The sequence below is a fragment of the Miscanthus floridulus genome, chromosome 3 (genome assembly GCF_019320115.1).
Source record: "Miscanthus floridulus cultivar M001 chromosome 3, ASM1932011v1, whole genome shotgun sequence".
In the NCBI taxonomy this organism is placed as follows: Eukaryota; Viridiplantae; Streptophyta; class Magnoliopsida; order Poales; family Poaceae; genus Miscanthus; species Miscanthus floridulus.
The window spans coordinates 27,845,905-27,869,342 of NC_089582.1; the positions used below are offsets into that span (position 1 = coordinate 27,845,905).

General features: G+C 46.8%; 1 protein-coding gene and 2 pseudogenes across 1 annotated transcript; all 3 read left to right on the forward strand.

The window, feature by feature from the left end:
* The first annotated feature begins 9,670 nt into the window (after window positions 1–9,670).
* Window positions 9,671–10,749, forward strand: LOC136543384 (uncharacterized; annotated as a pseudogene).
* Window positions 10,750–10,934: 185 nt separating this feature from the next.
* Window positions 10,935–13,213, forward strand: LOC136543385 (uncharacterized). The gene is made up of 4 exons (XM_066535846.1): window positions 10,935–11,255; window positions 11,333–11,405; window positions 11,755–12,257; window positions 13,208–13,213. Exons 1-4 carry the CDS (start codon window positions 10,935–10,937, stop codon window positions 13,211–13,213), a joined length of 903 nt encoding a protein of 300 aa, XP_066391943.1.
* Window positions 13,214–21,194: 7,981 nt separating this feature from the next.
* LOC136545304 (ETO1-like protein 1) lies at window positions 21,195–23,432 on the forward strand (annotated as a pseudogene).
* Window positions 23,433–23,438: the final 6 nt, after the last annotated feature.

The window sequence follows — 23,438 nt, forward strand, 5'->3', positions numbered from 1 at the left end:
AGTCGCTCGTCGACGGTGGACTCCTTCGTCCGGTGATGGACCCCACTAGGCCGGAGTGGATTGCTCCATACGGCGAGCCAGAGCTAAGGCCTCGCGACGGCTACGTCGTGAGCTTCGTCTCCTTTCACGAGCGCGGCCTCGGTGTTCCGGCGGATCGGTTCTTGCGGGCGCTCCCGCACTACTATGGCGTGGAGCTTCACAACTTCAACCCCAACTCCATCGCATAGGCGGCTATCTTTATTGCCGTCTGCGAGGGGTACTTGGGGATTGCTCCCCATTGGGAGTTGTGGCTCCATCTATTCCGGGCGGGGCACACCACTAAGCTGACAGGCACATCGGGTACGAGGAAGGCGACAAGGGCCAGCAGCTGCACTCTCCAAGTGCGCCAGGACCGCTAGCACCTCTACATCCCGGCCCAGCTCGCGTCCTCCAATCGTCGGTGGTACACGAGCTGGTTCTACCTTTGTAACGACGACGGAGGACTTCCCCCCTACATTGGGCAGATTGTGGAGAGCTGCCCGGAGAGATGGAAGTACGGCGTCCCGAAGGATGACCAGCCCAAGCTGCAGCCGCTTCTAGAGGGGCTGGAGAGGCAGCGGGGCCATGGCCTTACCGTGGCTATGGTCGTGGCTGCCTTCCACCGCCGAAGGGTGCTGCCGCTGATGGCTCGGCGGCGGCGGCTGTTCGAGATGAAGCCGGGTGAGCCCATTAAGGGCATCTGAATGTCCTCCTCTGCCCTTTCCGATGAGGAAATTGTTCGTCGGGTTGGGGAGACGGTAGAGGCGAAGCTGAGGGGCTACAACCTGACGCCCATCGCGATGCGACCGTCATGGGGGTTCCTCTCGCTAGTAAGTCGTGTGCCGCTGTAGTCCCCGAGCCTCCTCCATTTCTCCTTACTTCTCATGCATGTTCACCATTCCTGTAGGGGATGAGGGACGTGTGCGCCTCTCCGCCGCCCATCCCCGAGGACGTGAGGCGGCGGGCGATCAACCGGGCACACGCCGATGCGTAGAAAAAGAGGAAGGACGCCGAAGCGGCGAAGCGCACGAAGAAGATCCTCGCGCGCGAGGAGCTGGACAAGCGCCGCCGTCAACAAAGGAAGGACGGCCTTCCGTTGGAGGAATCCCCGTCGTCATCATTGTCGACGGAGGCCTCGGACGGGGAGGACGAGGGTGAGGTATGGCGAGGTCCCCTGGACTATCTCCTTGACGTAGTGGAGGTGGTGCCTGGGGCGTTGGCAAGCAGCCCGGCACTACCGGGAGGAGGAGGAGAAGCGGACCCGGGGTTGGCGATTGCCCGCTCCGGGGCCGAGGCCGACACGCCCGGAGCGCAGGCGTTGGGCAAACGCGCCGTCAGCCCAGTGGGCTCGACGGCGATGGTGGAACAAGTGGCGACGGAGGCGACGCAACCGCCCTCGTAGAGGACCGACGGGGCGCCGGGGTCCTTTGAGGACCGGCCGGCACCGATGGACATGGAGGCGATGCCCCTGCCTCCGCCACCGCCTTTGCGGACGAGGGTCACCGTGGCGAAGCGATTGCCGCCCTGTTCAAGGTAGGTGTATCTTTGGTGGGGTCGCAGCGCTTTCCGTTCGCTCTTTGGTCCTGTGCTGACCCTGTAGGTGATTTTTCCTTAGTTGGAAGCGGTCTGCGGATGAGCTTCCCTTGGCGCCCCTTAAGGCGCTCAAGGTGAGCCCCAGCTCCTCCGCGCACTGGGTGGCGGAGGCACAAACCGCTATACAACGCGGCGCGGCACCGACGAGGGCCGACCCGAAGGAGCCAGCCACCTAAGGAGGGGTCGTCGAGGTGACCCCGACACAGACGGGGGAGAGAGTGTTTCCGCCCTATGAGGGCGAGGCTCACGAGTCGGATGAGGCTAGGGTGCCCTTGGTTGTCGAGGCCCCCGGCATCTCCGAGGCTGAGGCGACGGAGGCCGGGGCGCCTAAGACCGCAGAGACCGCAGTGGCTGCAGTCGGTGTTTCTGCGACCACTGAGGCCACGATGGCGGAGGCCAGAGCCCCTGAGACCATCGAGGCCGACGTGATGGCGGCGAGGCCGTCTGTCCAGGAGGTAGGGATGAAGGCGGCGGAGGCCTCGGTGGTGCCCTTGGTTCAAGGTCCGCCGTTGTTATGAGAGGGCGCCCGGGAGGTGGAGGTCTATCCGATCTCCTCCGATGATACTTCCCGGGCGCGGGAGGTGGTCGATGCCGAGGAGACCGGCGCCGTGGAACAACCGGCTCCGATCTTGGGCGAGGGAAGCTCGGCCCTCGTGCGGGTGCGACCCGAGCCTCGCGGGTGGGATCACCCGTGGGTACTGTGGCGGAGTCGGGATGACCTTGAGGGGGAGCCTCTGTTCGCCCTCGAGGATGCAGCCGAGGGCGGGTACTGGGGCACCTTCGAGCAATACTGCCAGCTAGCAGAGCGGTCGCTATGAACGGCGCTGTCCGTGGTGGCCGACGACCTACCCGGAGTCGCCCAGGTTCGCGTTTTCTTTTCCCACGTGATGTTGTCTTTTTCTGAGTTTTGTTGCAATCAATGACCCTTGTTCTGCTTCCCCAGGAGCTCGAGACCCGGTCCCTTGGGAAGTCGGTCTTTCTCCGATGGGAGAGGGGTGTCTGGGACCAGCTCCAGTGGCAAAGGGGCCTGCTTGCGGGTGCCAACGAGCTTCTGGCGGTGCAAAGCGTGGAGGTGGAGGATCTCCGCCTCTGCTGTGCCGACATGAAGGTCGAGGCGGCCACGGCCTAGAAGCAGCTCACCCCTCTGGCGGTGTGGGTCAAGGAGTTGGAGGAGGAGCTCACCCGCATGGCCAGCGATCGAGATGCCTTTCGGGCTCGAGCCATTGAAGCTACGGCCTCGGCCACCGCTCTTACGGGGCAGCTAGGGGTGGAACAGAATGCGCACCAGCTGACGAAAGGTGCCTTGGATGAGGCCCTTACTACAGCTGAGGCCTCGCAAACTGAGGCTGTGGTTTGGAGGGGGACGGTCGAGGGTGAGTTTTAGTCCCCTTGTTTTCTTTTCTTTTCCTTATGTTCGCTCCCTAACTTGTGTGACGTAGAGCTAGGGAGCGAAGCTTTCAGGGCGGCCGAGGCTTCTCGAGTCGAGGCCTAGTGCTTGAAGCAGAAGGCCGAGGCCTATCAGGTCGAGACCCGACGCTGGGAGCAGAAGGCCAAGGGTGAGTTCCATGGGCTTCCGCCCCTAGTCTAGGTTGTTTTTTTTCCCTCGCTCAACCTCATTCTGTTTTCCATGGTGCAGAGTCAGAGGCGGAGGTCGCTCGGGCAGCCAAGGCTTCTAGCACAATGCAGACGGTGCTCGAGACTGAGATTGGGGAGCACGAGGCACTGAAGCATGCCGCCCTTTCCGCCTGCGAGGCCTTGGAGGTCAAAGGGTTTCAGTCAAGTAGCTCCCTTGGGAGCCGTTTGATCGCGCTGAGCAGCCAGATGCGCGAGCGGCTCTGAGGAGCGCTGCACATGGGTGTCAAGCACGCGTTGGCCGTCATCTCCTCTCACTACATTGGCGTCGACCTCCCGGCCATCAGTGATGGCTATGTCCTTCCTGACGATGATGAGGAGGCCGACGCGGTGGTCACGAAGCTGATGGAGGTGGCGGAAGGCCCTGGCATGGCGCTGGCGACGCTCTTTGAAGAGGAGGTGGTCCCTCTCCTACCATCTGCCGATGCTAGAGGCCCTGAGCCTTGACCTGGACCCAAGGGGCTATGTAAAAATAAAGTAGGAATTGTCTTTGTATCGTAACGCTTGTGGCCGTCGAGGCCTTTCTTTTTGAAGTATTTGTGCTTCTTAGTTGTTTTTCTCGTGTTTCCGAGCCTCTGCTCTCTGTTGCTCCTGATCAGATTTCATTTGCAAAACACCCCCTTGGAGCCTAAGCCGTCCCTTGGGCGAGAGGTAGTGAGGGAGTGCCATAGCCTGGAGGCGTAGGCCGTCTCACGACTCTACCGACCTCTTGCTTAGGAAACAGACTTTGGTCCGAGGGGTTTTTACAACTGATTCGTCAGAGCCTGCTAGAGACTTGGCGTAGGAATTTTTTTGAAAAACGACTGAAGAATGGTGCGTGGGTCTTAGGGGGAGTCCCCCATCTAGCCCCCGATGGAGGCTTGGTTCTGCCGAGGCAGAGCCGAGTCTCCCTTACCGTGTTATTGTATTGCTGAGACCCTCTGCCTCGTTTCTGAACATATCACTTGCAAAAAACTTCCTCGGAGCCCAAGCTGCCTCTCTGGCGAAAGGTGGTGAGGGAGTTGCCGTAGCCCAGAGGCGTAGGCAGTCTCGCGGCTCGGCCAGCCTTTTGGCCTCGAGGCATACTTTCGGTCCTTAGGTTTTTTACAATTGATTTGTCAGAGTTCGTGACAGAGTTTGAGATTTGGGGGGGGCGGGGTTCCCCCTAGCTCCTAAGGGAGGCTCGGTTCTGCAGAGGCAGAGTCGAGTCTCCCCCCTAGCGTTATCGTAATGCCAAACCCGTACTGATGGGCTCGGGGGTTTCCTTAAAAATTTAGAACAATTAAAGAATGCTTCTTTATTGTATTTCGAGGAAAATTGTATGACGCTTGGGAATTTAAGGGTAGAAGCGACGTATCTGTTCTATGTTCCAAGTGTTGGTGAGGATTTCGCCCTTCTCGTAGGCTAGCTTGTAGGTCCCGGGCTTTAGTACTTGGGCGAGCCACCAACTTCCAAGTTGTCGACGAGGTCACTGGCCTTCCTAGACTTGTCCCCGATGTTGTCCATGCTAGCCTCGACGGTTCGCCCGATGTGCTCATCAAAGACCTAGGTGGTGCACCGCTGGTACGTGGCCCCTGCATTTCTGAGACAGCATGGCATAGTCACATAGCAGTATGTGTCGAATGAGGTGATGAAAGAAGTCAGCTCCTCAGGAGGTGGCGGGGCAGAGCTTGATGACGAGGCGTCGCTGCGCGCCACCGTCGTCTTTCCCTTGCCTAGGCTCAGGCTAGACAGGCCCCCGACCAGGGACCTTGTGCCAACAGCTGGGCGTGGGATACCGGCGGAGTGCGGCGTGTCGCCCTGAGCTTGCGCGGTGCCGGGGTGGTCCCGCTCGTGCCGTGCCTAGCGAGCGTGATGGGAGCGGCGGCCCAGGCGCCGCCCGCGCCTAGGCTGCTGGTGCATGATGTTGCCGTCAGTTGACGGGCTCTGGGTGGGAGGAGTACCATGTCGTACTTGTATCCTAGAGACATAAACTCTAGGCTCCCAAACCAGATCATTGTGTCGAGATGTAGTGGTCGTATGGGGTTTGCCATCTGGGACTTGCTAGGATGATTAAGCTTACATGTAGTAGGCCCCTACCTGGCATGCCAACTGTCGGTGTTTCGGACCGGGGGGTCCTCAACCAACCAGTAAATGTGAACTGCGTGCCCCTAATCCCGGATGGTGATGCAAAGAGACATAAGGTTTATACTGGTTCAGGCAATCGGTGCCCTACGTCCAGTCTGAGAGATCGACCTTGTATTCCTTGCACCAAAGTGCTTGTAGTAGGGGGTTACAAGCTGGGTGAGAGAGGGAGCCAGTCCCAGGTCTCGGCGAGGTGTGATGTGGGTCGCTTGAGACGTTGCTCTCAAGCGGCAGGGAAATATATGTGTTATAGGGTGTTGTTCTTTGTCCGTCCTTCCTAAATGGCCCAGGTCCTTTCCTTTTATAGTTGAAGGGAGGATGAGGACATTACATGTGCTAACTATACGGCGTCGTGCGAACAGAGGCGGCATGTCCGAGCCCTGTAGCCTGTTCCTGTGGTGGCGTGGTCGTCGGAGTGGTCCGTTCTTGGAATACTAGGGTGGCGTGCAGGTCACATCTGATCCTGTGCGTCATGGGAGCTCTAGGACTGCCTCGGAGCGAGTGCGGCGGTCAGCATGCGAGTCGCTGTGGACTGGCTGTGCACGAGGCCAAGTCTCGATCGACGCCGAGGCCGCACCGTAGTGGGGGGAGTCTCGGCAGACATGAATCCTGAGATAGCCGAGACCTTGGTGTAGAGTGTTGAGGCTCAGAGAGAGCGGTTGATCTGGTGTGCTGGTCCGGGGGTGGTGATGACACGGGCCCGGTTGCCCACGTCGTGTTGTTTTTGAGGCGGGGATCGCGGGGCACAGTGTAGCGTGGGCGTAGATCGTGGGCACATCATCAAAGCACAGTGGCCGGTAGTCCCCGCCGCGCCCTGTCTCAGCCGGTATGACGCTAATGTGACCTCATGTCCCGTTGGCCATTCCGCGGTGTCAAGCCATCGTCCGGCTGAGATTGCGGGAGTGGTTGACGTATTAATGGGACATGACGTGCTGTCGGGAAGACCAGCCGAGGCGGGGGCGACGGGTTACGAATAAGTCGGCCTCGCGCGAGACGGAGGATAAAGCCTCGCACGAGATGGAGATTGGCCTCCTTGCCGAGGCCTTCCGCAAGAGGTCTCGCGCGAGGCAGAGCTCCTTGCCGAGACCTCCCGTAAGAGGCCTCGCGCGAGGCGGAGATTGGCCTCCTTGCCGAGGCCTTCCACAAGAGGTCTCACACGAGGCGGAGCTCCTTGTCGAGACCTCCCGTAAGAGGCATCGTGCGAGGCGGAGATTGCGTCTCCTTGCCGAGACCTCCAGTGAGAGGCCTAAGGCGACGCAGAGATCCAAGTGGGTTCGGACAGGGCTAGTTATGAGCCCATGGCTTTCCCTCTAACTTTGCCGTTGATGGGATTTTAGTGCCTCTCATGGTGTACGCTCAGGGTACCCCGTTTTATGGTACCCGACAAATTTCTTATGCAAATCTCTATGATAAGAAGGAGGAAAAAGCGATCACGCATAGCTACCTTAAGTTCTTCCCACGTACCAGGTAAAGCATCCTATACAGCTAGCCCATTCCACCAAATAATGGCAAAATCCTTAAACTCACTAGTAGCTTGTCGAACTCTATGATGCTCAGGCACAAGGTGGGCACTAAACTTTTGTTCTACCGTCATCTCCCAATCAAGATATCCCTCAGGATCATAATGACCCGAAAAAGATGGTATTGTGAACTTAATCTTAGCATAAGGATCATCGGGTACACGGTGATTATTACCTTGATGGTGGTGGACACCACCCATACCTGTCGTGTTACGGTGAAGACGTCATCGTAATCTTACTTGTCGAAAGGCTGCTCGATCTATGTTCCCCATGGCATCATGCACCGTGTCTTCTGGCAAGAGACTATCGGTGTAGCTGCCGGAGATGTCATTGTTGTTGACTGCCACCAAGGTTTCCAACTCAGTAACCTTGTCGGTTAGCATGGAAATTTGTTTGTCCAATTCCTCCATGCTGTTGCCAATGTTGAGTTCAATGAGTGCGTCAGTGACGGCCTTCCTGATGGCCTCATTCATCATTTTTTGGGCATCCTCTATAACAGCTTATAGTTTCTCTTGGCTGACACACTCGTTCAAATCCTTAGGATTGTTATCTCTAGTCTGATCACCTCCTGTCATTGTAAACACAAAAACAGGAACAAACAGTGAAAGTTATCTCTACCAAATGACTACGTGGTTATAGTGGTGTCACTTTTCACAGCAAGTGGAAGCGTCTTACCAAGCTCTTACAAAGTTCTTACCAACGCAAGCAGTGGGCGGTACAACTGACGGCTGGTTCATGATACCTGTGAGGTAGTGGTACCGAGATTGCGAGGCCCTTTTTCTGTACTAATCTGAAGAGTTTGTGAAGTTTGGAAGGCACACAAAAAATAATATGTATATCTAGCACACAAGTCAGTAACAGAAAGTAATGCTGAATTATAGTCCAACGTACTTGTTCTCGTTGCTGGTCTAAAATGCTCCAAGTACCAGGTGTGTAACAAACAAGCAAGTATGGTGGATAGCAAGGTGACAGATGTGTGAAAAATAAGTATGGTGGATGGAAACAACAACACAAACAAGGAACCAGATAGCATACGCTAACATAGCTCACTTTGGTCTTCTCTATGTGCTCCTTTAGATATTGTTCCTGTTTTGCCCATCTCTTTTTTCTATTTTTTTAGACCGTCGTTGTTTTTTTGGGAAATTTTGAATTTTTTATTTTATTTTTTTGATATTTTTTCTTCACTTAGGAGCACAAAAGAAGTAACCACAAAAAATATGAGCTTAAACAAGTGAAAGACGTGGCCTGTGGAATTTTTAGAAAACTTGCTCAAAATCAACAAAAACATTGTGACCACGAAAAGAGGATCTTGTGACCAGTTTTTTACCAATTTAAAATTTTCCAACCCCAATAATGCAGGGGATGGACGGATCCGAAATTTTTTTCTAATCGATTTTGATATATGGAACGTTGAAATCGGAGTTCGTATGCGACAACTAGACCAGTTTTAAGAATTGGATCCGAATTAGAGGACAAAACGGGAACAATGTACGCAAAATTGGTCATAGCAGCAAAGATTTGATGGAAACGATGGGGAAAAACACACGAACTGGACTCTAACATGACCTAACCAGCAACAAGACCTTGACCAGGACACAAACTCAACACGACGGACTCTGAAACCAAAATATGCAAAGGCTATGGTGCGGAAGGTTCTAGGACAGGAAATAAAAGTATTGCACTGGACTATGGGACGAAAGTGAAACACTCAAAACTAGGGGATAAATATGAACCTGACGGTATACCTTAGCTCTGATTACCACTTAATGGAAATGGGGATCCCGATCTTCCGTCAGGTAGAGGTAACTATCGTTGTGGCGGAGAATGACACACCGATCCAGCTTCAGATCGAAAGATCGAACCCTACAATCTTAGCACCACAGCTCCTCTGGTTATCAACCAAGTCATGGACCTAGTTGACCTCGCCAAGAAGGCTAATCCCTGCCTGTGCAACAAAGAACACAAGCAAGAACAAGAAAGAACACAACCAAATTGCAGATGAATGATTAATCTCACGAAGTTGGGGTCTCACAAACCGATGAACGACGAAACTATTCTTGACAGAATAATCTAAGCAAAACCCAAACCCTAATGGAGGGGCGATGGCTGTTTATGAAGACTCTAGGGTCATGCAAGACCCCTAGATGAGCCCCTAATGGCCCAAACACGATACATGGTCCAACGGACCAAAAGACGGTGTCGCAGCACCCTGATAGATTCTGGACGTTGACTTGTTTCAATGATTCCTGTTGATTCCAAAGAGCTTTTGCTGTGAGACCACTTGGATTGGCTTCCTTATCAAATTATCTTTCCATCCATATGTGGATCGTTGAAAATGGAGTCCGAATGCGTCTTGGGTGACCAGTTTAAGGCAGACTGGTCCTGGAGGCCAAGGCAGACTCGAAATCATGTTGGACCGGGCCTCCAGTTCCTGTTGGACGTCCTTGCTGGTCATCTTTGCCTCCACCACATCCTCTAAGTCCTTCATGACCCTCTCCAATGTTCCTAAGCAAGATAACATCATTAGGTAGTAGTCTATTCTCATAAGTATAAAAAGGATCGCTTAAGAACGAGCTCACCTCTAAATTGAGTTGACGCATTCGAGCCCGGGTCATTGGACCTTGCATGATGGTTGGAGGATCAGTGGGTACATCTGAAGGAGTGATGTCCTCATCATTGTTCCTGCAATACTTGAATGTCTGAATGAAGAGAAGAGGCCAGAGCATACCTCCGAGTATACTGGTGCTAAGAAGGTGAAGGAAATTCTAGAGGTGCACGAGAATTGGTGTAAATCTGAGTTTTGCATGGAGACACGAATATTTAAGGAGATATGTAACTATCTTAGGCATAAGGGTCTATTGTGTGACACACGAGGTGTTACCATTGAGGAGCAGCTAGGGATGTTTATGTATATGATTTCACAGAATGCTAGCAATGATTGACTGAAGAAAGCATTTCAGCATAGTGGTGAAACTATCCATAGGCACATAAGGGCAGTTTTCAATATCATTCCCACTCTCACCTATAGATTTCTGAAGCTTCCTACTTCCAACCAAACTCACCCCAAGATCGCTACGGATCCTAGATTTTGGCCCTTTTTCAGGTGAGGCATAACACTAGACCTTACTGTCTCTCCAACATTTTGCTCTATTTTTAAGTTTCATTTTTTACAGAATTGTATTGGTGCTATCGATGGCACACATGTGCCTATCACAATTGCAAAAGAGAAAGCCCCCCATATAGGAATAGGAAAGGCACACTATCTCAGAATGTCATGGTAGCATGTGACTTCAACCTGAACTTCACATTTATCTCTTGTGGGTGGGAAGGGTCTGCTTCAGATGCTGGAGTTCTTCGATCATCTATTTCCAAGGGTTTCCAAGTTCCCAAGGGAAAGTTTTATCTTGTGGATGGTGGGTATGCAAATGCACCACAATTCCTTGCGCCTTATCGAGGAGTTAGATATCACATTGCTGAGTTTCGGCGGCGCTCATCTCGAAGAAGAGAATATGCTGATCACAAAGAGCTTTTCAATCATCGTCATGCACTTCTTAGAAACCATATTGAGAGGGCTATTGGGATTCTTAAGAAAAGGTTTCAAATTCTAAAAGTGGGAACACATCATCCCATAGAATTTCAAATAAAAAATCCAGCAGCAGCCGCTGTATTTCATAACATAATTAGATGTCTAAATGGTGACGAGAATTGGCTAGATCACCAACCTACTTATATACCAGAATCTGATCATGTTGATCTTCCACAAGGAGATGATAATCATCAAAATAATGTACAGTCGCTAAATTTACTAGACCATGCTGCAAATGTCCTAAGAGATCAGATTGCCATGCAAATGTGGGAACGCTACAATCAAAGTCATGCTTAGGAAGTAGCAGTTAAGTCATAGAGCATGAAGATTATTTTGTAGTGTGTTATGTAATAAATGTTGAACATGCCAATGTGCTATTGTATAAGACATCTATGTTTATGACTTCCTATCTATGTGAGTTATGTTATATGTCACCAAACTATTACAGTTGTGTTTGAATGTTATTTTTGTAAACTCTAGCTATGACTAAAGGACAAAGCTCAAGAGCATCATGGATCTTTAATTATGAGAAAGGACTTCTTGATGTACTTCAAGAACACAATCATGAAAGGTTTAAGGGCCAAAATGGTTGGTCACCTGAAGGATGGAGAAGTATCATAAAGCATTTCAATGAGAAGTTTCCATCCGCTGGATTTTCGAAGGCACAGATTAAAGACATGGAGAAGGACATTAAAGAAAACTACAAGGCCATTCGGGCAGGGATTAAGGAAAGTGGGGTTGGCTGGAATGATTCTTTATGCATGATCAATGCTTTACCAAATAAATGGAAGAAACTTATTGATGTATGTTGTAAGATCATTTCACTTGCTAGATAATTTAGCTTGTTACTATGCTGCTAACTTTAGTTTGCATTTGCCAGGATCATCCAAGGCTTAAGAAGTTCCAAGCAAAAGCATTTCCTTTGTATCACGAGTGTGAGAAAGTGTATGAAGGTAAACTTTTTATTCAGCTACTAATGCAGATAGCTTTTTTAATTGTCCTACAGTAGTGTTCGGTATTTAGATTTTTTGAGCTACTAGCATTTGTTTTGAGATAGCTTTTTGTTAGACTACTATAGCTGGCAACTGTCCTACAGATAGCTTTTTTGAACTATTAGCATATGTTTCTCAAACTATGTAGCTGTGTAACTGTCCTGCAGATAGCTTTTTTGAACTATTAAAATAAACTTTTTATTTCAATGTGTGTTCTGTACAGTAGTAGCTTTCCTGCTACTACTATCCTTTTCTGCTAATATTTTTGGGGCATTCATGTGACTTAAGTTTATTTATCCACATGAAACAGGAAGCATTGCAACAGGTGAATTAAATTTCACATCAACAGAGCCACTTGAGTTGCACCTACCGGCTTTCACTCAACATGTCAACGCCAGTGATATAGATGCTCCAGATAGCAGCATGAACCCTTTCTCTGCAAGTATGGATGATCATAGGGCATCAAGTGAACCTATAGACCTCACTGGAGCAGAACCAGCTTCCTCTGCTTTTTCGGGACAAAAGGGATCAGGAAGTGGGAAAAAGAGAAGCATTGTTGGAGTTCTACAAGGCTATTTGGACCACAAGATAAAACAAAGCAAAACTTTTGTGGAATCACTAGATGAAACAAGTAAAGGTGACTATTCTATCAAGAAGTGTATGGATCTTCTGAAATCCATGGAAGAGCTCTCAAATGAAGAGAAGACGCAAGCAACAAGCGTCATGAAGTGTGAGGTGAACAGAGAAATTTTTATCAACTTCACAAACCCAAGAGTTCGCCTATTGTGGATCAAGGGTGAGATTGCTCCAAAGGTAAGTTTACTGTTCTTGTGACTACCTACCTTACTAGTACTACCCCTTGTGTAAGAATTTTACGGTACTGTGAGAAGTACATGGTGTTGTAGAATTTATTTATGAAATCTGACCTTCTGCCCAGTGCCTAGTGCTGTAATTGACTGTTGGAGTTTCTGTGAGTTTTACAGTGCCTTTGACTAAAACTGAAAACCCAAATGCCTAATTTTGCAGTACTCTATAAAGCAGGAAGCTTTTCATTAATTTGGCTGTACAAGCAAAGTTTCTAATCTAGTGTGCATGTAGAAGAATGATACTTTTGGCTATATGATAAAAAAGTTATCCTTTGCAAATCCTTGCAAGATTCACCTACCCTCAGACAATGGTCAATCAACCAAAAAACAATAGGAGTAGAAATCAACTAACTGATTACTTGGAAGATTAGAAAATGGAAGTTAGGATAGGAACAATTAAATTCAGAAATCAATTAATCACCATGGTTAAGGGGCTGCAACATTTTTCATAATCTAAAATTCACCAAATTTTTTCTTTGTTAGTATTGAGTTATCCTGCATGAATGAAAGCTGGTATAATTATTGCTCAAGAAGAATGATAGTGAATCAGATTTTTTCTTTGTTAGTACTGAGAAATTGAACCAGATTTTCATTTGCACAAATCCAATATTTTTTCTGTGAGTACTGTATGATTGCGTGAAACTCTAGCATTTCAAAGGGGCCTAAGTATACAACCTGAATCCGTTTTTGGTTATACAGTATGTTTTGAGTGCAATTACCAATTTTACAAATGATATTTGACTAGAAGCCGTTACCAATTTGATAGCAAGCTTGATAGGTATTGACGTCAATTTAATCTGATAGTCTGTTGCTAGCTATGATCTTGTGTGCAGTTAACATTAGTATTTGCAGTTCCTATATTTACATCTGTGATAATGATAATGTTTGTTGATGCAGGTTTGAGTGTCCAGGACATTTGAAGAGGCATCTCATGAAGTGTCAAAGCTACTGAACATATCAGTCACTGAGAAATTTCTAATTTCTCGCATTCCACGATGCCGCTTTTATGTTTATTCCTTGTTTGAACTGCACATGTTAGTCTTTACTTCCATAATCTTAAAAGTCTATGCAAATGAATTACGTATCAGTACTAAATTTATCTGTGGTGCTAAGTTTCAGCTTGAGAAAACATCATTTCTGAATTCTGTGTGTTTTTCTGATTATTCTGAATATTTTTTATCGTCCGGGATTTGTATCCTCATGTTTCCCAAATGATAGCTGGTAATTTTTTCCACTAGGGGATTCCGTCTCCTAGGGGATAGGGGTGGCAAGTGCAGTGTATAAAACCCCTTGGGGGCTTAAACACACGTGGTTTTGGGCACCCTTCATCCAAATGAGCCCTACAGGTTTCAAAAAAATACCCCCCTTACAAGTTTCAAAAAATACCCCTTGGCTTTTTGTGTGTGTAAGAGAGAGGGAGGGTTTTTTTGCTACGATAATACTGGGTCAGGGTGTCCGATCTGGTAGAAATCCATCGAACGTCACCGTTGGTAGGCCACAACGCTGGCCGAACGGACCAACAGACTCGCACCGCATTGCTAAAAAAATACGGAATACTCCGCTCTCACTTTCCCTTTCCTCAGGCTTCCCCGCAGCATCTGCACCCATTCCGTCGCTACCTCCCTCTCCCCCCGCACCGCGACAGCACCATCGCGGCGTGCTCCACCATGGCTCTCTCCACCGCGCTTTCGCCCCGCCGCGGCCTTCTACAGCGCAACCGCCTCTGCTGGTGCTACCGTCGCACGCATCCAGCCTGTGCCGCTCGCTCCTCTCTCCTACCCGTCGTGCATGGCCACCTTTGCTGGTCGGCCCGCTCCCTCCCGCGCGCGTCGGGCTGGTGGTGCTTGCGTGCCGCTCGCTCCCTCCGCCTATGTTACAAATGTATGTTTTAAGTGTTTCAGATGTTTTGAAGGTATGTTGCAAGTATTTTAGAGGCATGTTGCAAGTGTTTCAAAGGCATATTGCAAGAGTTTGTTCAAAATGTTTCATCTATTTCATATGCATGTTGCAAGCTTTTTGATATGGATGTTGTATATGTTTCACACATATATGTCGCAAGATTATGTTCGAAATGTTTCAACTATTTCAGTCTTATGTTGCAATAAGTGTTCTTTCATGTTGCAAATTGCAAGTGTTTTATCTGGATGTTGTATATGTTTTACACACATGTTTCAAGTGATATTCCAAATGTTTTTTCAGCTTCAGACGATGTTGCATCCAAGTGTTTCATATTTCAGAGGTAGAGAATCACGGGGCACGGCCTGTGCGCTGGGGGATTGGGCGCGGCAAGTCGGGGCCGGTGGATGGGGCGTGCTGGGGGCCGGCGGTCGAGGTGCATGGCGCACCTAGGGTCGTGCGGACGAGGTGCGCTCGTCCAGTCGTCCTTATCCCGGTCGTGGGTCCTACCCCATGTAGAGAGAGGAGGGGTTCAGGGGGAAGGAGCACAAGGGGGGGGGGGGGGGGGGCGAGCATAGGGAGGAGGCGCGTCGTCCGAACTCGCGGGGAGAGAGAATGAGGTAAGGAGGAAGGAGCGGCGGGCACGGCGTTTCCGCGGGCGTGCGTGATAGAGGAGGCGCAGGAGGTGCGCTTCTGTCCGGACGTCCAGGCGCTAGTATCTCCCTTTTTTTCTAACCCGTCCACATTCATAACTTGTAAGTACTCCATTTATTTCAAATTAAGACGTTTTGTTTTGTAGATATATATCTACAGATGTTGTATATCTAAGTGCATAATAAAAATGATGTATCTAGAAAAAACAAAACGCTTATAATTTAGATTGGATGGAGTATTTGTTTACCTGTTGACCAAACCTTGCTTAGCTTATCAAACGAACAAGGTCCCGTGGTCTATCAAGTTCATCAACAATTAACTCTGCATAAGTAAAGAAATATCTTGCAATAACTTGTATTCATATATAATGTCAAGCCGATAAATTAAGATGACACCATTATATATGTTGTAATAAGTTGTAAAACGAAAAAGAAAAAAAACTGTGTACAATGAAAACTGTGGTGCCCGCCAGCTGGATTCACAGATCAGAGTTGGTTCTCAATCCTGCCAAGCGCCTAGGTTCCCAAACTTCCTTAAAATGTTGTCGAAAAATACGCCACCGTGGCTTTACACGAATCGATCTGAAATGAATACCTCATCAAACTGCATGCCTCCATCTTGATATCCTGTAATTCGACAACCTGTTGTGAGATAAAAAAAAAAGTTGGCACGCTGTGTCACTTTGCACGAATAAATAAAAGGGGACTCTGTGTACACGTCAGCCTTCACACATGGCTCGTACGGTCGTACCTAACAGTTTGCCTAAACCGAGTAAAGCCCCGTTTAGATTCCAAAAAATTTTGCGCAGTACTCATCACATCAAATCTTGCGGCACATGCATGGAGTACTAAATGAAGACGAACAAAAAAAAACTAATTGCACAGTTAGGTGAGAAATCGTGAGACAAAACTTTCGAACCTAATTAGTCCATAATTAGACACTAATTGCTAAATACAAACAAACGAGCTACCGTACCCAAAACCAAAAAATTTTGGCTTCTAAACGCGGCCTAAGTTGTTGCTGATATATACTCTGTGTCGCCACGATTTGCGTATCGATAATTTTGACTTGATTTATAGAAAATGTGTGCAACATTTCTATCTCCAAATAAATTTATTATAAAACTAGATTCAAATATCTATACAGTGATACTAATTATGTATCATAAATATTAATATCTTTTAATATATATTTAGTCAAAGTTATTTCTCGAGAGGCGAAAACGATAGATATTTAGGGACGGAGGGAGCAGACAATACCAGCAAACTCTTACGAGTGAGGATATGATCTTGCAATAAATAACTGTTAAGCAAGAATACCAGTGTCTTGTGTCCAATAAATATATATATCACTGGCGCATTTGTAGACTTTACTCGTGCATTCAGCATTCATCATGCTTGATTTGCCTACTAAGCTTTAAGGAGTAGCAAAGTACAGGTAACCCATGTGCAGATACCGTCCTTGCTTGTCTATTTCGGTGCATCAGAATGAATACCCTTCCAGCAGTAATGCACAAGGCCAAAGTCATACATTTCCTTGATGCATTCATACTCATTTGATTTTTTGTCCATCAATATGCATTTCATGGTCAAAACTTCATGACCAAGGCATAATGTGTATTATTATCTGTGCAAGAGCTACTTTGTTATTTGTCGTGCATGACGATCCAACCGACTTCTTTGAAGAGGGAGCGCCGGAGAGGAGAACGAAGGTACTTCAACCCATACTATTCTTAATTCTTTATTAGACTATAAGCAAGCGTATGACACATAATATATCTTTCACGTCTAAGAATTATTTTCCCATTAATTACATGTGCACTTTAAAAAAATAAATTTAGAAACCACAACTTTGTGCAACCTAGAGAACTTTGGGACAGCTTAAGCCTCCAAAACACGTCGAATCTAAAGCAACACCTTAAGAGAATCATGTCATAGCTCTAATGTCTCCATGTTTGGTTGTTAACCTAGCTTTCTTACATAAGTAGTTCACCGATAATTAAAACTTTGCATAAGTAAGAATACCCTGTGACAATTTTGCCTCCATAACATGCTAAGTTGCAATGTTAAAGATAACACTGTATATAACTTTGAGAAAGTAGATTAGTTTGCTACAATTTTGAACCTCTATAACATGCTAAATCCATTAGAGAAGTTCGCAATGCCTAACTACCTAAGGGCTTGTTCATTTTATCCCAAAACCAAGGGGGTTCGAGGCCCCTAAAACCCCTACAAGTCAAAACTCCCCTCAATTCCCTCCAATCCTCTCCACCCCCTGGTTTGGCAAGAAAACAAACAAGGCCTAAGGGAATCTTGCATGATTCTATGGACCCATACTGTGTATGTTGAATCCACATAAAAAAGACAGAAAAGTTTGTTATGAGTTGCATAGCTAGGGTGTGGCAAGAAACCAAATGTGTGAGCTTGCTAAGGAAAGACTGGTAATCACAGTAGGGAAGTTTGGTTTTGCATAAGGTGAGCATTTTAGGCGAAAATATAAAGGAAAAAGTCCAGTTTGCCTCCCTCAACTATCACAAAAGTTAGCTTTTACTCCCTCAACTCCCAAAACTGGCCACTTGAACCCCATGACAATTATCCTTGGTGGGTTTTTTCTATTATGTTTACTTTGGCTAAATATTTAAAAAATCATAATAAATCATAGAAAAAACATAAAATAGAAAATTCAATTGTGTTGGACTTCACGTGAGTAGATCTACATAGGGAACATATGATATGGTGTGTTTTAGTACAGAGTTTTTTCAAGAATGGGCCAGACTCTGCATAGAGTTTTAGCGGTAAGTAGCACGCTTTGTGAAGAGACTTGATTGAAGATGCTCTGGTGCCGAAAATATGCTCGGGGGTTAAAATGACCCACACAGCTAGATGACGGTAATACCAATTGGTTATGTTCCAATGATTATTTTATATTTCTATAATAATACCTGGTTTATTTGTAAGGTCCCTTGCTGGTGTCAAAGTCTCGTCGTAAATAAATTGTGGCAGAACGTTGCAAGATATATGAGGTGAATTTGCAAGGTACGAGAGGACTCTAGCACATAGTTTTTTTTATTATTTTTCTATTATTCTTTTTAGGGTGACAGAGTCACAGATATGGCCGGCCGTTGGTCGTCGCTCGGATTTGGGCCTTGGTGGGCTCAATTGTCTCAGCTTCATGATTGCATGGGATTGGAGGCCAGATCCTTCCGCGGCGGGCACATCGCGCGCGTGCGGGGTGAAACTGCAATCGAGCGGCGCGGAACGCGGGCCATCTTTTTCACTGCCTCGGTCCGTTGGTCGGGCTCTGGCCCGGCAAACACAATGCCTCGAGCAGCAAAATGAGAACTTTTTTCTTTTCACTCCAACCCATGCGCAGTACAACACAAGCAGTCAATCTAAAAAACACACACACACAAGCAATCCTCTTGACCTCAACCCTGTCCGGTTATGCTGAAATTTGGCTTATGCTAAAATGTTATGAGAGAAAAACATTGTTCCATAACTGAAAAGTAGCGCAAGCAAATAGGGGAAAACATTTGCTAAGCTATTACTGCTCTTAAACGTATAACATTTGTTCATGCCTAGCTGTTTTAAGTTTACATGCTCATCCAATACACATACACTAGCATTTTCATATTGTCAAACGAATACTATGTTCTCTCCATGTCGCGCTAGATGGAAAAAGATATATATATACTCGTAGTACATGATAAGGTTTGCGGAAAAGCGTTATAGAGGTAGACTGACTATATAACAGATAATGAGAGCATCTCTACTGACAAATAAACACCAAAAAAGCAAATCGTATAAAATTCAAATGTTCCCAAGCTAGACAATATAAGGTAGTGCATGACTTCATGGAAATCTAAAATTGTTTATATATATATATATATATATATATATATTGGGCTAAAACAAAATTTCTAAGACAAAATCAAAATCTAGGATTTTTAGTTGTATACCTTTTCTAGAAAATACTAGATAAATTGTTGGGAAATATTTCTATAATTTTTTTGGTAAAGTCTGTTTAACCTTTTTTTAACTATCAATATATTACTCTGTTCGCTTGATCATTTCTGTGGCTTATAAGCCGGCTGATGCTATTTTGTTGTGAGTGGAAACATTGTATCATGGCTGATAAGCCTGGCTGATACGATCAAGCGAACAGGATGGAGTCGTCTGATTGGCCTCACTCGTTGATCACGACTGATGTGGCGCTATATAGAACGGCCAATGCGACACCGCGCCGGAGAAAACTATTGTCGAACAAGTCTAAACTAGGAAAAGGGGCTAAGGGAGCCCAATAAACTAGTTTTTCTCCTAACGACGAGAAATCAGACGATTGCGACTTCCATGCTAAAAGTTCAGTAGATACTGTAAACAGGATCCAAGCCTTCTACCCTATTCCGAAGTCGAATTGCTGATCTGAGAAAGATTTTCGGAATGTTGCGCCGGAACTACTAGTAGGTTCATTTGCACTAGTACTCCGACGCAATTATTTTCAAAACCATGCATACCATGAGCATTATGACGCTTCAACAACCTTTGTCCAATGTCCAAAGCGTCTTCATTAACATTGGGACTTTGTTAGTTGTACTTTTGATGATGATGCCAATGCATGCATGCACGCATGTTTCCCAACCAATCCCTGCTCTCCACTTGAAAAGAAAAAAAACCCTCACTACCTGTTCTGATTCTCGTGACCCCATAAATCCAATCTTGGTCGTCCATCTACCTCAACCAATTCATGCACAAGCAGATGGAAAAGGACACTCCATTATTGGGTTTGTTTGTTGTGGTACTAGTGTCTTACCTCTGTTTTTTTTTACAATTATTTATGCAGTGAACTAGGGGCAGAGCCGGAAAGGATACAAATGAGGTGCTAAACTAGACATCAAGAGGTGCTGAGTTGATTGAAAATAGATTGAATTTTTGGGATTATCTTTCTCCTAGGATTATATGAAGTCCGTCTAGAGGCAAGGCCGGTGTTACCATCCTGGTAGCACTGGCCTAGCTTTGTTCCTCCATTAAACGAATGTATATCATGCCCAACTAGCTATAGTAGGTGATGTGGCCGTATATACAAACCATTCAGATTCATAGGAGAAACTTGAACTTAAGCTTCAAAAAAAAAATCTATACTCATAGGCATAGGTATGACTGCCTTTTTTTCAACTGAAGCTGTCAGCTATTCCAAACCCTTGCATCGAAGCACATATAGATGAAAATATGTATATTTATTATGCACGCTATCAAGAAAAACAATGGGTTGGTTAAGCGCCACTTTCATCTTTTTAATGTCACACAAAATATATCTAGTCTAGTTATGATTAGAACACATTCAGCCTGTTCGCTTGTTGGTTTCAGCCAGCCCAAACCAGCCAGCCAACAGTATTTTTCTCTCACAATAAACCAGCACCAACCAGCCTAAACCAGCCCAGAAACCAACCAGTGAACAGGCCGATTATGCTTAAAACTGAAAACAACGGATAACATGACAACACACTATATATAGCAGGTGCCAACATGCATATTGTACAAACGGAAATGGACTTGCATGGTGCGGTGTGGTGTGACTACGAAAGTGTACGGTTTAGAGGTTGTCATTGCAGTTGCCTTCGCACTAACTAGCTTTAGTTAGAATTGCTACCAAACATGACAACACATCAGCCAATCATCATTATATGAAAAAATAGAAGCAAATGAAAAGGTGTTATGGATCTCAACAAACACCAAACTTTACTACTCCTTCCGTCCTCATCAAAGCTTCAAAAATTTATTTCAAATTTCTAAATTATAAGATATTCTAGATTGCTCAACTGTATCCACGTTTGTCATCTTTTAAACCATTCCATACATGCCATTTATATACCATCCTACCCAAAATAACTTATACAACGAGCGCCTACTATCAACAAACCATAAACTTTTGGAGTCGAGAGCTACTAAGAAGCCTTAAATCACAACTAAACAACTAGAAAATATCTTTGGGGTGCAAAAGTATTACTCAACCCATTTCAAATTTATAAGTTGTTATAACTTTTCTAAATACATAGCTTTTATTTTGTATCCAGACATATCTATGTATCTATATGCATAACAAAAGTAATATGTCTATTTTTTTAAATAACTTATAATTTGGAATGGATAGAGTACACCCTCATTTTCTCTTGATTTTTTCTCATAAAATTCAAATAAGATTGCGCCTTTTTCTTTCGCATCAACACATCATCGTACCATAAGGTAAATGTACGGAGGATTAGACCACATTGTCTGCATAGATTCATGTGCAGGGCTGGGCTAGGCACAAGCAAGTTCAGGAATGAAACACACTACACAAATTAAATATTTTCTCTACCACCACTGCTACTGCTTTGTTTATTCCTCTCTACATCCACTACGAAAAGGAAAAATAAAAAATAATTCTCCTTTCCTCGCCTCCCCTTCCTCCTTCCTCTCTTCGTCTTCCTCCTCCCCACCCCCCGTTCCCTCCACGAAGCTGCCCCCCACAGGATCCGAATCCGAGCTCGCACGCAGCCACTACCTGCGGGCCCCACGCGCCCTGCTCCTTCCTGCTGCTAACCATTGCTCCGTTCTTGGTTTGATCCGTCGAATTCGGCCCCGCCGTGCATTTCTTTTTCCCGGCCAAGATTCGGTCCGGCGGGGCCGTTCTCCGCGCGATTTCGCGGGCCGTTCGGCCTTTCCTCCCCGGATTTGTTCCGGCTCCCCTGGAGGAGTATCGGTGGGCGGTCCGGCTGAGGCTGTAAAAGGCACCAAAATTCCAATCTTTTCCTGCTGCTGCCTCCTTCGCGACACCTTCTTCTTCGTCTTGCCCCAATTAGCTGGGAGTAGCGTGGATTCTGATTCTTAGGTTCTTGGCTTCCCTCCGTGAGCTTCCGCGGTTGGCGTGGTTATGCCAGCCCCTCGCGATTTGCATCTGTGATTCGTTTGAAAATCCGGGAGTGTGGAGATTTGGGAGGTCTTCTCGCTCCTGTGCTCTATGAGGAGCAGCTTCCTGTCAGAGTCGCCGTGCGACGAGCAGCACATCCATGGATATGGCTTCAACCCGCAGTCATGGCTGCAGGTGGAGCGAGGGAAGCTGCCCAAGTCGTCCTACTCGCCTTCCTCCATGTGAGCCCCAGCTCGACGCCATTCCAGCATTTTGCTCACTCCTTAGCTCAGTAAATACTGTGATGGTTCTGAATTGCATCTTCTGGTTAACTAAAACTCTTTTGCTTTGTGCAGTGAGTCACTCATCAAGATTGCTGAGCCGCCTGTAGTGCCGTTGTACAAACCTTTGGATTATGTTGAGGTGCTGTCAAGGATCCACGAGGAGCTTGAACAATGTAGTCCGAGTGAGCGGCCAGGGCTGTATTTGGTCCAGTCCCAGGTGTTTCGGGGCCTTGGGGAGGCAAAATTGCACCAGAGGAGTCTCCACTCTGCCTGGCGCTGCGCAAGCACCGTCCATGAGAAAGTCATATTTGGGGCATGGCTGCGTTACAAGAAGCGGGGGGAGGAGATCATATCTGACGTCCTTGCATCATGTCGGAAATGCTGTCGAGAGTTTGGTCTACTTGATGTTGCTTCCGAGATGCCTGTGCGGAATTTTGAGGTGATTGGTTCATGGGAGACAGGCTCCTCATCTCAACTTTCTTCCATGGTAACCTTCCAAATACAGGATGGTAGGGTGACATGTGATAGGTGCAAGATTGCGTCTTTGTCAATACCATTTTGCTCCATGCTTAATGGGCCGTTCACTGAGTCACAGCTTGAGCTTGTTGATTTGTCAGAGAATGGTATTTCGTTGGAGGGCATGAGAGCTGTTTCTGAGTTTAGTTCTACATGTAGTTTAGGGGATCTGCCTGTGGAAATCTTATTGGAGATCCTGGTGTTTGCCAAACACATTTTGTTGTGACAGTCTAAAAGATGCATGTGATAGGAAACTGGCTTCATTTGTTTCATCAAGGCAGGATGCCGTTGAGCTCATGACATTGGCATTTGAAGAAAATGCGCCAGTTCTTGCTGCTTCTGCTTGCAAATGCTTTTACAGGAACTTCCCGATTGTCTAGCTGATGATATAGTAATTAGCCTCTTCTTAGGTGCAACTGCACAGCAACAACTTATCATGGTTGGGCAGGCGTCCTTTTTGTTGTATTGCTTGCTTAGTGAAGTAGCAATGAACATTGATCCGAGGACAGACACAACTGTATTCTTGTCAGAGAAGCTTGTTCAGCTAGCAGTTACCCCTACTCAGAAGCAAATAGCTTTTCATCAACTTGGATGCATTAGACTTTTGAGAAAAGAATATAGTGAAGCTGAACATGGATTTGAGGTTGCCTTCTCTGCCGGTCATGTGTATTCGATTGCTGGTATTGCTAGAATCGCTGGCATACAAGGCCAAAAGGCTTTGGCTTATGAGAAGCATCAGTTCAGTCATAACATCAAATTTGCCACTGGGGTGGATGTATCTGGAGAGGTCGTTGTATTCTGAAGGTGATAGAAAGCTGGCTGACCTTGACAAAGCAAGTGAGCTGGATCCTACTCTCACTTACCCTTACATGTATCGAGCTGCATCCTTGATG